Raw genomic sequence first — 15,879 nt, 5'->3', positions numbered from 1 at the left:
GGGAGCGAGGCAGAAATAGAAAGTGAGCAAGGCAGAGAGGGGGGAAAGACTGGCATTCACAGCCAATAAGAGACAGAAAGAGAGAGAAGAGACACCATTCCTTAACATCCCTGTCTGTCCATATGCAGTAAGGAGTCAATGAGAAGTAAGAGATATAGTCAATATGTGTCAATATGTGTATGAAACAGTATGAGCAAAGGACACTTCTCAGTTTGAGAAAGAGACACGATTATGTGACAGTATGAGCAAGGGACAGCTGTCAGTCTGAGAAAGAGACATGATTATGAGACCGTATGAGCAAGGGACAGTTGTCAGTTTGAGAAAGAGACAGTTATGCATATGAGACAGTATGAGCAAAGAACAGTTGTCAGTCTAAGCAAGAGACATGAGTATGAGACAGTATGAGCAAGGGACAGTTGTCAGTCTGAGAACGAGACAGTTATGAGAAAGAGACATTTATGAGTATTAGACAGTATGGGCAAGGGACAGTTGTCAGTCTGAGAAAGAGACAGTTATGTATATGAGACAGTATGAGCAAAGAACAGATGTCAGTCTAAGAAAGAGACATGAGTAGGAGACAGTATGAGCAAGGGACGGTTGTCAGTTTGAGAAAGAGACAGTTATGCATATGAGACAGTATGAGCAAGGGACAGTTGTCAGTCTAAGAAGGAGACATGAGTATGAGACAGTATGAGCAAGGGACGGTTGTCAGTTTGAGAAAGAGACAGTTTTGAGTATTAGACAGTATGAGCAAGGGACGGTTGTCAGTCTGAGAAAGAGACATGAGTATGAGACAGTATGAGCAAGGGATGGTTGTCAGCCTGAGAAAGAGACAGTTATGAGAAAGAGAGTTATGAGTTTTAGACAGTATGAGCAAGGGACAGTTGTCAGTTTGAGAAAGAGACAGTTATGAGTATGAGACAGTATGAGTAAGGGACACTTGTCAGTCTGAAAAAGACAGTTATGAGAAAGAGATAGTTATGAAAAAGAGACAGTTATGAGAGACAGAAGGATCTCCTCCGATTGTCCCTGTGGCGGATGGTGGAGCTCACAAGTCGGTGCTGTTTCTGTGTCTCCGCAGCTCCGCGCTGCCCCTTCCCAGCCCAGTTCATCTCCATATTCCCCAGCACTGTGGGTGCTATTGGCTACACTGGGACAGTCCTGGGTGACATCACCACCCATAAGTGCTGTGGCCCCAGGCTGGAGAGTGCAGAATACAGGCTGTGAGCTGAAGATTGTGTTGGTGCTGCTGCAGGGGCCAGTGAAGGGCTTGTGCACACCAGACACTATCCAGAGGGTGGCAGTGAGAGGCTGTCATTGTACTGCAGCAGAAGCAGAATCACATTGGGAAAGACCCAGGAATCCTGAATCACTTCTGCACTTTCAGAAAGGAGCCGAGATTAGTGGACTGTTTCCTTCACCATAACCGTGAGAGTGTGTTCCCAGACTTTATACATTCCAGCACTCTGCACTGGCTGTTTCCCCTTACTAACCATTCTCCTATAGGGAAAGATCGCTCGCTGCTACATGAGATTCCAGGGATTTACATGGACAGGAGAAGCAGCAGCAGCGCAGGTGAATTAAACCTGCAGATGGATTTGCATTGAATCCACTGGCCAATAACACACTATTTCTGTTGGCAGTTATTTGGATGCATCATTAGACCTTGGTTTTTTCCCGATTGGAGTAGTTCCATTAACTTGAGGTTGGCATCACTTGGACTTCACCCCAATAAGAGCACAATATGAGACTGCCCTGCTCTCACTTGGCTGTCCTTGTCCTTCTCTGCTCTTTGGGATCCTGCAAGCCTCAGGAGAGAAGCACATTGTCTCGCCCCCGTGCCCAGTCAGGACCCAAGGAGCCAGGTTTCACCAGGATGAAGAGGAAGAACCTTGCAGTGGACTTTGTCATCCCAGCGGCTTTCCGCAATTCTCTGAGAGACCTTCTGGGTCTGTTCCCTGCAGGGGCTGTGAATACCAACTTCCAGGCGAGCTCTAGCCTGGCCATGGACTGCTGGCCCTTGGTGGGATCATTGGACCATCCTGGTAGAATTCTAGTGGATCTGAAAAGGGAGCAAAAGCCGGCACCGCTGTCCAAGGTGCTGAAGTCTGGCTTCCTGAAAAGCCTCCGTAGATCCAAACAGCTTCTGCTGGAAGTGGGGGAAGAAATGATCAGGGAGGGTTGTGGTTTATCTTTGGGCTCAGAAATCACCAAAGAGGGTACAAATGACAGGTTTGAGGAGCAGGAGGATCCCCGAAGTCTTGTTCTAAAGAGGAAACTGGAGTTTGACCTGGCTGAGCTGTTTAGCTGGTGGCTGAAATCTAAAGAGGGCAGGCTCAGGATTAGACTGATGCCCCAGAGATCTGCCTTCTTCCCAGGGAGAGAGGATATACTATCAGCTGCCCTCAGAGCTTCTCAGCCCAGGTTAACCTTCCAAATTCTGAGAAAAGGTGAGTTTATCCCTGGTGTCTTTCATGTGGCAAATGTATATTTATTCAGCTTGGGATATGACTGACTGGTGTAATGCCTGTATTCAGAAATACAGGGGCGCAGAGAGAGGCACATAGGAAGGATAAGGATTACTGGGCAAGCTGGGGCTCTGAAGGAGTTAATGCACATTGGAAGATTCAAGCCACTGAAGGGGAAAAGTGTGAGCAGAGTTTGTGATAATCATTAAGGATTTAATAAGCAGTGAAAGTGGAACGTATGTGTGTTAGGGGAGACATATCTGTTGCAAAGAAGGCAATGGAGCAATGAGAAGGGACAGTGCAAAGATAGAGGGTCATTTGTAGTCATTAAACTATTAACTTGGATGACTGTAAGGGTCTTAGTGCCTTATACAGATCAAATACTGTTATTGACTTAAATTGAAACGTCACGGTTTAACTGACATTCTTCTGTATTACAGGCACTGTATATTATAGTTCTTGGAACTGTGGGCATTGGGGATTTTTTCCTGAATGTCTGTGAAGTCATCATATAATAAGATTCATTTATATGTGCGTTCATGTGTCCGGTCAAAGTACATGAACTAGGTGAACATTATGGCACAGAAAGGGTTACTGCACATGTGTCTGTGTATGTAGTCACCGTACAGCTTAATTCATGTATGTGCAGTAACATGGGAACAGAATCATAGGACAATGGGTTATTTCATATGCTCAAATAAACGGAGCCCATTAATAACATTATAGGATGGGATGGTCTAATTATGTGCATACAGTCAGAGCACATTTATGACTAGGGATGCACCGAATCCAGGATTCGGTTCGGGATTCGGCCAGGATTCGGCATTTTTCAGCAGGATTCGGATTCGGCCGAATCCTTCTTCCCAGCCGAACCGAATCCTAATTTGCATATGCAAATTAGGGGCGGGAGGGAAATTGCATGACTTTTTGTCAGAAAACAAGGAAGTAAAAAATGTTTTCCCCTTCCCACCCCTAATTTGCATATGCAAATTAGGGTTCGGATTCGGTTCGGTCTTCGGCCGAATCTTTCACGAAGGATTCGGGGGTTCGGCCGAATCCAAAAAAGTGGATTCGGTGCATCCCTATTTATGACATTTTTATATAGAATGGGATAATGCAAATGTGTCTGTATTCAGAGTATATAAATGTCATTATGGCATGGGGTAAATCATATGCCTGTGTGCAGCCACAGTATATCAATAACATTTTAGCATTCAAATATATTAACTACAATAAGGCATGGGATGGGTTAATTTATAAGGGTGTGAGTTGCCATGGACTATGGTATATAGCACATAACAGGCTAGATATGTATCACTGAGAATTAGTAGCAAGTTAGTTTATGTACATATTTATTTTGACTTGTCAGAGTCCAAATATTTGCTGCAAGGTGGCACTAGTTTTCTCAAATCAGTTCAAATCAGTATTGCTAAATCTGCCAATATGTATCATAATTAACGTGGAAGCAAAGATGCAGCCACAACAGTATATAACTGCGTACGAGGGAAGCCAAAGGATTTTTTTATCAGATGTGAGGCAGTGGAATGTAATGGGTTAACTAAAATAAATCAGAATTTAAAGATTCAAAAGGACCAAACAAAATATATTGACGGAATTGCAAGTTTTTTTTTGCTGGCAAATGTCGAATGACTCCGTCCGGTAATGAGGAGAGATTATTTGTGATGGAGCTGCACGGGGTTAAATGATGGGGCATGTGAAACCTCTAAGGCTAAGGCCACACTAGGCGATAGCGCCGTGATTTGACTCGCGGCGACTTTTCGCCGCGACTTTTAAGCCGCAATCGCTGGGGAAACTTTTGCGCTGGCGTCTATGGGGAATCGCGAAAAATCGCCAGCGTAAAAACACACGCGGCGATCTTTTTTCTATTGTCGCTCGAAATCGCCTAGCGAGGCAATTTCGAGCGACAGTAGAGAAAAGATCGCCGCGTGTGTTTTTACGCCGGCGATTTTTCGCGATTCCCCATAGACGCCAGCGCAAAAGTTTCCCCAGCGATTGCGGCTTAAAAGTCGCGGCGAAAAGTCGCCGCGAGTCAAATCGCGGCGCTATCGCCTAGTGTGGCCTTAGCCTAATAAGCGGCCTGTTAACAAGCAGACTTTGTACTGTGCGCATTAGTGGTGCGGGGAATGTGATGCTAAAGGGTTAATAAGAAATAAGAAATTGACTGTTGTATTTCCAGCAGAAATAGGGAACGGAGACACAGTGGGGCCCCAAGGAAGGCTGGGAATTTCAGTTTTAGAAAATAAACACACACTTTAGATCCAGGCCAGCCTGCAGCTCTCTGTTTCAGTACAGATTGGGGCCACTTTGAACATACTAAAAACAAACTAAAAATATAAAGCACAAATTGTATTTTTTTATCAAGGGACCCCTCTCTAGACGGACCCTAGGACGCACCTCCCCTCTATTCCAGAGCTCTAAAATCATCACTACAACCTCATAACTTGCAATTTCACATTCTACTAGACACATATAAATCAGGCTCCAATTTAATGCTGGGAATCATAGTCCGGGAGTCCATGGTTTGATAGTTCAGATATAAATCCCAAGTCCTTTTTTACGCCCCGTTCCTTAGAAATAATCATTAATGATCACATACAGTGGCACAATGACAAAAAGAGTTGGACTGGCAATAGTGGGAGGGTCAGGTTGGCAGCACACTACCCTAACATATCAGCTGGGCCAAAGGAGAGCTCTGTATACAAACATTAAATACAGGCTCGCTAGACTGAGCTATTCCTGATTAAGATAGCAACTGCCATATTAGCTTGCTGTGACATCACTTCCTGCCTGAGTCTCTCCCTGCTCACTCATAGCTCTGGGCTCAGATTACAGCAGGGAGGGGAGGAGGGAGAGAGGAGCAAACTGAGCATGCTCAAGCCCTAGCCCTGGAGGTTTAGGCTGAAAACAGGAAGTCTGATACAGAAGCCCATGAGTACACAATAGAAGGAAAGAAATGCTGTGTTTCTTTTGACAGAGGACTCAGAGCAGCATTACTTTGAGGTTTTCCTGTGTATTTATATAGACCTTTCTGATAAAGCTTACTTCATTTTAGCCTTTCCTTCTCCTTTAAAGTCTTGGATGCTCTGGGTGTGGGTATAGTAAAAAGTAAGCATTGAAAGCACATTAAGCTTCTCTTCTGGAGCCAACCCATGGCCTCCGGGGGGGAAACATATCCCAGACTCTAGATTTAGCTCTGCTTCATGTTCATAAGTGAGGTCCACTGCCTCCAGACTGACCTGGCAATGGACACAGACTGCTCACCAATCCCAGGCTTAGTATATATCTATCCATGCTTGCAGTTAATTCCTGATGAATGGAGCGCACTTAGTTTATTCTGGGCACGGGCCAGAGAAACCTGGCTGTTCCAGATAATGCGCACCCATTATTTCTATTAGCTACATTTTTGGCTCCAGTTATTAAAGACATTATTTTCTTAAAAAGAGCTGGATTTGAAATCTGAAATGTATCTCCAATAAAGTTAAAAGCAGATATTCCACGCAATAGGAAGCTTATTAAACAGAATAATAACTTTTACATCAGCGAGGACTGACAATGGCTTCTAGAAGTAATTAGGGCAAAAATACAATGGGTGCATTCAGGGGAGTAAGGGGGAGATAAAAGCTCCGTACGTGCGTTTAGGAAAGGGAGTTTTTAGAAGAGGAAATTGGGCAACATTGAGTACCAATGGGAAAGTTTCTTCCGCCAGCCACACAGGCAACCTGTGGACCTCCAGCTTTGCTAAACTATTTCATTCATTTTATTTCCCTGTAAATTAATAGCAGTGTATGAGGACCTAGCACAGGACGAATAATTGTGCACAAATTTAAGAGTAAACAAATAGCAGATAAAAACAACTTCTACATATAAATTCTGTATCTTTTATATAAATGTATACTCTATATCAGGAGTGCCCATCATTTACTAATACAATGTCTACTTTTAGTGATATTGTCCCATTATGATCTACATCCATAATATCACTGTTCGCATTCTGTTCATTGGAAAATAATACTTAAAGGGCATGTAAAGGCATAAAAAATAAAATAACATATTTACTTTCTTTAATGAAAAAGAAATCTATCTCCAATATACTTTAATTAAAAAATGTGTACCGTTTTTATAAGAAACCTGATTGTATGCAGTGAAATTCTCCCTTCATTTAATTGCTATGGATAGGAATTGTCAGACAGTCCCTAACTGCTCTGCAGGGAAACAATCATATTTATGAACAGCAGGGGGAGCCCCCGCCTTACTTCCCAGCCATACAGAACTCAAGCAGCTTTGTTTATGACGATCCCTAAGCAGCCCAGACCACACTGAGCATGTGCACGTGTCTTGGTCTTGCAAAGATGTCTAACAAAGTTACAAGATGTTGACCCCCTGTAGCCAACTTTGAAAGCATAAATTATTTGTTTGATTAGGCTTGTGGTGCAGTAAGTTCATGTTTATATTTAGTATACAAAATACAACATTTCTAGCCTTATTCTATTTTAGACTTTACTTGCCCTTTAAATATTAAATTATAGAGAATTTATATTACTCTATTTAAGGGATGCACCGAATCCAGGATTCGGTTCGGGATTCGGCCAGGATTCGGCCTTTTTCAGGCCGAACCGAATCCAAATCCTAATTTGCACATGCAAATTAGGGGCAGGAGGAAAATCTGGTGATTTATTGTCACAAAACAAGGAAGTAACAAAATGTTTTCCCCTTCTCGCCCCTAATTTGCATATGCAAATTAGGATTCGGACTCGGTTCGGTATTCGGCCGAATCCTCCCCCCCCCAAAGGATTCGGGGGTTCGGCTGAATCCAAAATAGTGGATTCGGTGCATCCCTGTTCTATTTAAAAAACAACAATTTCTTATGTAACCTTTACAGAATCAACATCCAAATGAAAAGAATAAAACAGAAGGGTAATTTAGTCAAGGTGTTTGTTGGCAGTGTATTGAGATCTACTGATCACCAATTAAAGGTCTACTAGAAGATCCAGATCTACCTTTTGGAAATCCCTGCTCTATATACGCACAGAAACCTTCAGCTTTAGATTTTCACTCTAAAGTACAGACCTGCCCTCAGCCAAGAGCGAGACATATTTGATTGAACACATCTCAAGCGCTAATGTGCCGGGCAGAACAGATTGTACGTTTTTCCAGTGCATTTGGTGCCTCCACTATTGGTTCTGTTGCAAAAAGAAGAGCTAAATGGTTGTAATGTGGGTGTGTAGCAGTCTGAGCATGAAGAACCAGTTCTTATCCTTCCCATTTATACACCTCTATCTCTCTATTTCTATGAGCCTTGAAGGTTAAATAGACATTATACTGTACATGCAGAGATGGATTAAGACAAAAATGGTTAATTTTCCATGGGCACACACAGAGTTGTCTTTATGTGAGTCCAAAATGGGGTAACTCCACAGGGAACATAACATAGCAGGGCCCCATAAAGCAGCAATTGTAAGTTGGACATGTGTAAGAGAGGGGTGATCCTCAACCAGTAGCTCATGAGCATCATGTTTCTCACTAACCCCGTGGTTGTTGCTCCCTCAAAGCAGGGGCTTATTTTTGGATTCCAAAATTGAAGACAAGCTTTAGTTGCATGGAAACCAGGTGTACTGCCAAACAGAGCCTCCTGTAGGCTGCCAGTCCACATAGGGGATATTAAATAGCCAAGAGCAGCACTTACTTGGTAGCCCCCAAAAACTTTTTCATGCTTGTGTTGATCCCCAACTCCTTTTACATTTGAATGTGACTGTGGGTAAAAAAGGTTGGGGACCCCTGCCATAGGGGGCCATAATTAAAGGGGAACTGTTGCAAAAAAATAAGATTAAGAAATAATAAAAAATAAATAAGAAACTTTGTAAATACAAATCAATTAAAGGGATACTGTCATGGGAAAAAAAATGTCAGTTAATAGTGCTGCTCCAGCAGAATCCTGCACTGAAATCCATTTCTCAAAAGAGCAAACAGATTTTTTTATATTCAATTTTGAAATCTGACGTGGGGCTAGACATATTGTCAATTTCCCAGCTGCCCCAAGTCATGTGACTTGTGCTCAGATAAACTTCAATCACTCTTTACTGCTGTACTGCAAGTTGGCATGATATCAGCCAAACAAAAGAACAATGGGAAGGTAGCCAGATAACAGCTCCCTAACACAAGATAACAACTGCCTGGTAGATCTAAGAACAACACTCAATAGTAAAAACCCATGTCCCACTGAGACACATTCAGTTACATTGAGAAGGAAAAACAGCAGCCTGCCAGAAAGCATTTCTCTCCTAAAGTGCAGGCACAAGTCACATGACCAGGGGCAGCTGGGATATTGACAATATGTCTAGCCCCATGTCAGATTTTAAAATTGAATATAAAAAAATCTGTTTGCTCTTTTGAGAAATGGATTTCAGTGCAGAATTCTGCTGGAGCAGCACTATTAACTGATTCATTTTGAAAGAATTTTTTTTTCCCATGACAGTATCCCTTTAAATATTCAGCATCATTTCTGAAATAATCACGTTCATCTTCACTATTCCTCTCTCAGCGTCTGTTTCTCTTCATTCTGTCTTCATTCAGGAGTTGGATGTCAGATATTCAGTAACAGTTACGTCCATATCTGAGGCTACATAGTTACAGGCGTTGTACTTTACTAGTCATTCGCCCGCTGGGATCTCATTAGAAAGCGAAGGAGGCGGATGGTTTCAGAACACTTTATTGAACAAGGAAATAGCGGATTATTGTGCCGAACCCTGAGTAGGGGATTAAGATCCCGCTATTATACACATCTGATGACATTTATAGTCTGACTCACTCTTGCACTGAGCATTACAGTCCTGCCGACGATCACGCTCTTTGCATCGAATGAAACAACAATAAATATATTCATCTTCAAGCACCGGTTATTATGGGAGGGATTGCAAAGCGTTTAATGAACCGTTACGGACATGAGAGACATCTGGAGAGTCTGGGAGAACAGTAAATAAGGAAATATTGCTGTTAAACTGTTAAACATGAAGGCTGTGGAATGCTGTGGGGCGTATTGACAAAGGTGTGCTAAATGATTTATCCTGAAAAAGTGCAAAATGATCAGTTTGTTTCCAGCCTTATAAATATGCTCTTAGGTGTTTGTCTTGCAGCTCTCCGTAGCAACCTGTGCCCAATCAATGACACTTAGTATGGGCTACTGTATATCATATAAACATCAGAGAATTGGCACAAGTAATGATGTACCTGTGATAAAAGGAGAACTAAAGCTTAACTAGAAATGTTGTACATTATGTATTGAGCTTCTGTACCAGCCCAAGGCAACCACAGCCCTTTAGCAGTAAAGATCTGTTTCTCCAAAGATGCCCCAGTAGCTCCCCATCTTCTTTTCTGCTGATTCACTGCACATGCTCTGTGCTGCTGTCACTTACTGAGCTTAGGGACCCACTCACAATATACAGTACACATAGAATAGAAATGTCACAATATAAGGCTGATTAGTAATTAATACACATAATTACTACATGGCAGCACAGAAACCAGTGCAATTAGCATCAGAATTTAATAATCAGCAAACCTGTAGCATCAGCTTATATTACAGCCAGGGAAGCTCATTTTCTGCTGGATAATTAGTGACGAGCCCTAAGCTTAGCTTCTCAACAGCCAATCAGATCCCACTGAGCATGTGAGTGTCACAGACACTTTCCAAGATGGTGACCCCCTGTGACAAGTTTGAAGTCCTGGATCATTGCTGCTATTGACAAGCTGAAACTTTAGGCTGGTGAAGTAAAGTCAGTTTATACAAGATATGGTCAATTTTAGTCATATTCATTTGTAGGGTTTATTTGTCCTTTAAAAGCCTGTTCTGATGTGCTACATTGGAGGATCTAAGCCTACTCACAGTATTTTCCCACAGATGGTGGTTCACCTTAAAGTTAACTTTTAGTGTGTTAAGAATGGCCAATTCTAAGCAACTTTTCAAATAATTTGCCTTCATCTTCTGTTTCTATTCTGGTCCTCTCCTATTCATATACCAGTCTCTCATTCAAACCACCCCCTGGTTGCTAAGATAATTTAGATCATAGCGACCAGATTGCTGTTGAAACTCCAAACTGGAGAGCTTTTGAACAAAAAAGTCTAATAATCCAATTTCTGTGTATCAGGAAAATATCATTAGTGACTTATCAAATTGACCTTTGTCTGGTTTGGCCGTCCAAGTAGGCTCATAGTGTCAATGATATAATTATAAATTGGGCAGGGTGCATCAGTTAATTACAGGTTGTGTCCATGATCATTAGACAAATACTTGACTGGAGACAATTGGAGATTGTTGGAAGATTCACTTTGGATTTGTAAAATCATTTGAGAAACTAAATTGTCATCCAATGTCTGTCCATCGAAAGGCCTGTCTGTAGTGATGGGCGAATAAATTCACCTGGCATCAATTTGCGGCAAATTTCCATGTTTCTCCGCCGGCGAATAAATTTGCGAATCTCCCGTGAAAATTCGCCGGTGGGCATCAACACTATTTGGACACCCATTGACTTTAACGCCAGCATCAGCTTGGACGCTGGCATAAAAATCCGATTTTCACAATTTTTCAGAGAGAATAATCGATCTTCACGATTTATTCATGAAAATTTTATAATTTCACGATTTTTTCATGAAACTTTCCAATTTCACGATTTTTCGCCATCTTGTGAATTTCGCAAATTCTGCTGGAATTTCGTAAAACTTTCCGGTGAATCGAAACGTGAGAAATTCGCCCATCACTACCTGTCTGTTGAAATGCCCAACCTACCTAACATGAAATTACTTTCCAGGCTGCCAGCACTTTAGGTTCCGTCTCATAGGGATGCTTTAGTCATATGATTGGCCCATTGTATGGAAACTAAAGGTGGCCATACACGTTAACAGCCGCTCGTTTGGCAAGGTCACCAAACGAGCAGATCTTTCCCCAGTATGTCCATCAATGGCAGGGTGATATCAGATTACAACAAAGAGACTGGATACCGATGGGATGAGGAACACATCAATTAGCCGATGCGGTCATCGATAGCCAGAAATATCGTCGGAAGACCTCATACTCCTCAATAAGCTGCTGAATTGGCTTAAAGAACCGATATTGGCAGCTTTAAACTGCCCATGTATGGCCACCTTAAACCTTGGGCTCAGAGGAGGAGGTGCTACTCTAGAACAGAAACCAGAGGCATCCATCGCATACATATTTTGGGCATTTACTGGTATTTTCAGGCATTTTATCTAAAAATAAAATGCATGCCGCACTAAACCAGAAACTTTTAAAGGAGAAATTAACTCGTAACATAAAATCCCCTACCCCCCTCCCTTCTCCCCCCCAGCTTAGGTGGTACCCGGGCAAATGGCCCTAACTTTTTATTTACCCCTCGGTGCAGATTCTGTCCGCCACAGTTCACGGCACCCATCTTGTTTTCTTTGTTAAACTTCGGAAGCTGACCTTCTTTTTCGGCGCATGTACAGTCGGAGAAATTTTCCGGTCCCGAACAACTGCGTATGCGCCAAAAGTCCCTTAAATTTTCGTGACTTTCGGTGCATGAGCAGTTGTTCCGGACCGGAAAATTACTCCAACTGCGCTGAAAACGAAGGTCTGCTTCCGAAGTTTAACGAAGAAAAGAAGATGGCGGCCGTGAACTGCGGGGGACAGAACCTGCACCGAGGGGTTAGTAAAAAGTTAGGGGCATTTGCCCCAGTTTCCACCTAGGCTGGGGGAGAGGAGGGAGGGGGGTCTACAAAGGGTAGGGGGGGTAGGGTTTTTTATGTTACGGGTTTGTTTTTCCTTCAAGTGCCGTCCAGCAGAACTACGTTTCCCAGCATGCTCAGTCAGCTGGGGATCACATAAGGACAATGAGAGACTTGTTCTTTAGCAGACTGAGCGCAGTTTAAGAAAAATATTTAGTCTACTGGAAAATTCAATTTGGCTTTTAATTAAAAGGGATTTAGGCAGTAATCGGAATTTAAGCCTCTTGCAGACCCGGAGTTCCTAGTACTGTGACTGGCAACACGAGACGCAAATCTGTTTAATTTACTGCTCGTCACACGCAAAATAATTAGGTACCAAATGAATCTGCTCCTTCTTGTCACAGGCACATTAATTATATCCCTGGTTACCTGCGGAGGTTGTTTCCCTTCACCCTTAGAGCATAGGGAGTGGGAGTTATGTAGCAACATGGTCAAAGTAGGCCAGTAGCCATAGCAACCTGGTCACCATTGACTTATTCTATGACATCATAACTCTTTCCTATATAACCCCCTTAACTTGCAATATATTGAATCATCAGCCCACCAGTTCCACAGCAACTTCTTTCATTCTCAGTTCTGTATTGCCTTATTGCCAAAATATAACTAAGAGATGTAACATTTGTAGGGATGCACCGAATCCAGGATTCGGTTCGGGGGTTCGGCCAGGATTCTGGCTTTTTCGAATTTGAATTCGGCCAAATCCTTCTGCCCGGCTGAAACGAATCCTAATTTTTGTATTGCATTTTAATTAATCTCCCCTTAGAGTGGTGCAAAGTATTGGATGGATATGTGGATATATAGGGGCCTAAAGGCCAGTTAGAATGTGGGGTGCTTATTTGTGCCCTGGGTACCCCTGGAACTATAGCAGGGTGAATGTTACCCCAATGTTTCTATATATCTGTAACCTTGTTATGAGCTAAGGAGGCACAGCCTGAAGGTCAGTTAGGGGGAGATTTGGGGTGAGTGTTTATTTGTGCCCTGGGTACCCCTGGAACTATAGCAGGGTGACACCCCAATGTTTCTATATCTCAGTAACCTTGTTATGAGCTAAGGGGGCCTAGTCTGAAGGCCAGTTAGGGGGAGATTTGGGGGTGAGTGCTTATTTGTGCCCTGGGTACCCCTGGAACTATAGCAGGATGACTGTTACCCCAATGTTTCTATATAACTGTAACCTTGTTATGAGCTAAGGGGGCCCAGTCTGAAGGTCAGTTAGGGGGAGATTTGGGGTGACTGCTTAATTGTGTCCTGGGTACCCCTGGAACTATAGCAGGGTGACTGTTACCCCAATGTTTCTATATATCTGTAACCTTGTTATAAGCTAAGGGGGCCCAGTCCGAAGGTCAGTTAGGGGGAGATTTGGGGTGACTGCTTAATTGTGTCCTGGGTACCCCTGGAACTATAGCAGGTTGACTGTTACCCCAATGTTTCTATATATCTGTAACCTTGTTTTGAGCTAAGGGGGCCCAGTCTGAAGGCCAGTTAGGGGGAGATTTGGGGTGAGTGCTTATTTGTGCCCTGGGTACCCCTATAACTATAGCAGGGTGACTGTTACCCCAATGTTTCTATATATCTGTAACATTGTTATGAGCTAAGGGGGCCCAGTCTGAAGGCCAGTTAGGGGGAGATTTGGGGTGAGTGTTTATTTGTGCCCTGGGTACCCCTGGAACTATAGCAGGGTGACTGTTACCCTAATATTTCTACATATCTGTAACCTTGTTATGAGCTGTTGAAGTTACATTAAATGATTTAAACTTCCTCTGAAAGACAAGAAAGACACAAGAGAAAGAAATGGCCAATCTAAGCTGAATCACATTCACTCAGTGTCAGTGCCTGGGAGATTGAGGGCACAAATATGACATTAACCTTGAGATCACACAGAGAGGCTAAACAGATATTAAAGAACAGGCACAGTTCCATACAGTGACTTTATTAAAGGCCATTTTTTAAAAGCTGGAGAGCTACAAACTCGATTTTTAATGTAATGTATGAAAAGTTGTGCTTTACTGGTGCCGGAGGGCAAGGTTTGAAGTCGTTTTTGCCCTACTCTGGCTCTTAATTACATATTCCATTTTTATCTTATGTCTTTATTACAGTGGGAAATGGAGCCGCAGTTTAAGGCTGCTGTGAAAAAATAGACCCTTATATTTAATCAGAAACGGCCTATAAAATATAGAATAGAAAATATTGATTAGATTGGCGGCACTCAGGTATAAGTCGGAGACAACTCATTAGTATATTCTTCTGCTATGTGTCTAGAAAGTGATTCTGGAAAAATGTGCAATTGATTGTTTTTTTTGTGTTTATTTAAGTTATTTTGCTCATTATTCAGCAGCTCTCCAGTTTTCAATTTCAGCAGCCTGGTTGCTAGGGTCCAGATTACCTTAGTTACCATGTATTGATATGGATATAAATAAAGGACTGGAATATGAATAGGAGAGGGCATGACCAGAAAGACCAGTAAATAGTAGCAATAACAATACATTTTTAGCCTTACAGAGCATTACACACCATTGTATCTGCAGTACTTCCAATCTGGAGGTCCATGGATCATTTGTAGCCCTCTAAGGGATTTGTATGGCCTCACGTTTCCCAAGACCACTATTTTGGATTTCTTATTATAGCAGACATTTAGGACCCTAGGTGGAAAAGGTGATGTTCTACTTGTTCATACCCTGCGAGCATTCTAATTCTCTGATTGGCCACTGTTTCTAACATAATGAAATCATTCATGATCTGATTGGCTACTGTCTCTAAGCTTGGGAAATCTGTAATACTCTGATTGGCCACTAGCTCTAACGTTTTAAACATTCAGATCAAAGCACCTTAAATTAACGTTGAGCGGTTTTTTCCGCCAGCCATGGATTTCCGCATTTTGCCACTGGCATAATTTTGCGCAAAACTGCAGCAAAAATTCACCTTGGAAAATTCATTGCTACAAAAAAACGCCCGTTGACTTTAATGTATTAGGACAAAAAACATTTGTTGACTAACATTAAAAGATAGTGGCACGGAAAATGTTTTTGGTCGCCCATTGACTTCAATGTGTTTCGCAATTTTTTTCACGGTTTTATGAATTCTTCACTAGCTAAAATCACACCTGCAGGGTCAGATTGAAGCTAAAAATGAATATGGAAAATAGTTCTTCATCTGCTCCATGGTCAATCCAGCTGGTGTGCACCCCTTAAACTGCCCAAGTAGTACCCTTGTTGTCCAGTGAATTAAAATAAGGGCCTTGATATCTTTGTAACAGGGTAAGTTCAAGGGTTTCCAGAACCCCATGGGTGTTTCAGTACTAGTGATGGGCAAATTAATTGGCCAGGTGCGAATTTGATGCGAATTTGGCGTTTCGCAGATGGCTAATAAATTCGCGAATTTTGCATCAAGTTTTTTTGACGCCGGTGACAATACTGACGCCAGTGACAATTCTGACGCCGGTGACAAATAAACGCACGCCCATTGACTTTAATGCGCGTCAAAATGGCGCCATCTTGCTACGTTTCGCGGACACATTCGCCCATCACTATTCATGACCACTGCCTAGTGGGAAGGACACGATTGGAACAGCACCAGCTTCAGATGGAATACTTACTTTATAGGAGGATGAGTTGTGCTTGTTCCACAGCAGGTTCTACAA

The 15,879-nt window shown here is 42.5% G+C and overlaps 1 protein-coding gene across 1 annotated transcript in view; it reads left to right on the top strand.

Annotated features, from left to right (window-relative positions):
• The first annotated feature begins 299 nt into the window (after nt 1-299).
• The window catches only part of LOC121394155 (ALK tyrosine kinase receptor-like), a 120,253-nt gene continuing 104,673 nt past the window's right edge, over nt 300-15,879 (top strand). Inside the window, exon 1 of the mRNA XM_041564220.1 lies at nt 300-2,450. Within this exon, the coding sequence (XP_041420154.1) occupies nt 1,745-2,450 (706 nt within the window). The 5' untranslated portion in view covers nt 300-1,744. The remainder of the gene's footprint in view (nt 2,451-15,879) is intronic.

Source organism: Xenopus laevis, chromosome 5S (genome assembly GCF_017654675.1).
Source record: "Xenopus laevis strain J_2021 chromosome 5S, Xenopus_laevis_v10.1, whole genome shotgun sequence".
Classification (NCBI taxonomy): Eukaryota; Metazoa; Chordata; class Amphibia; order Anura; family Pipidae; genus Xenopus; species Xenopus laevis.
The sequence above is the reverse complement of the archived record's forward strand: the minus strand, read 5'-3'. Positions and strand labels throughout refer to the sequence as shown.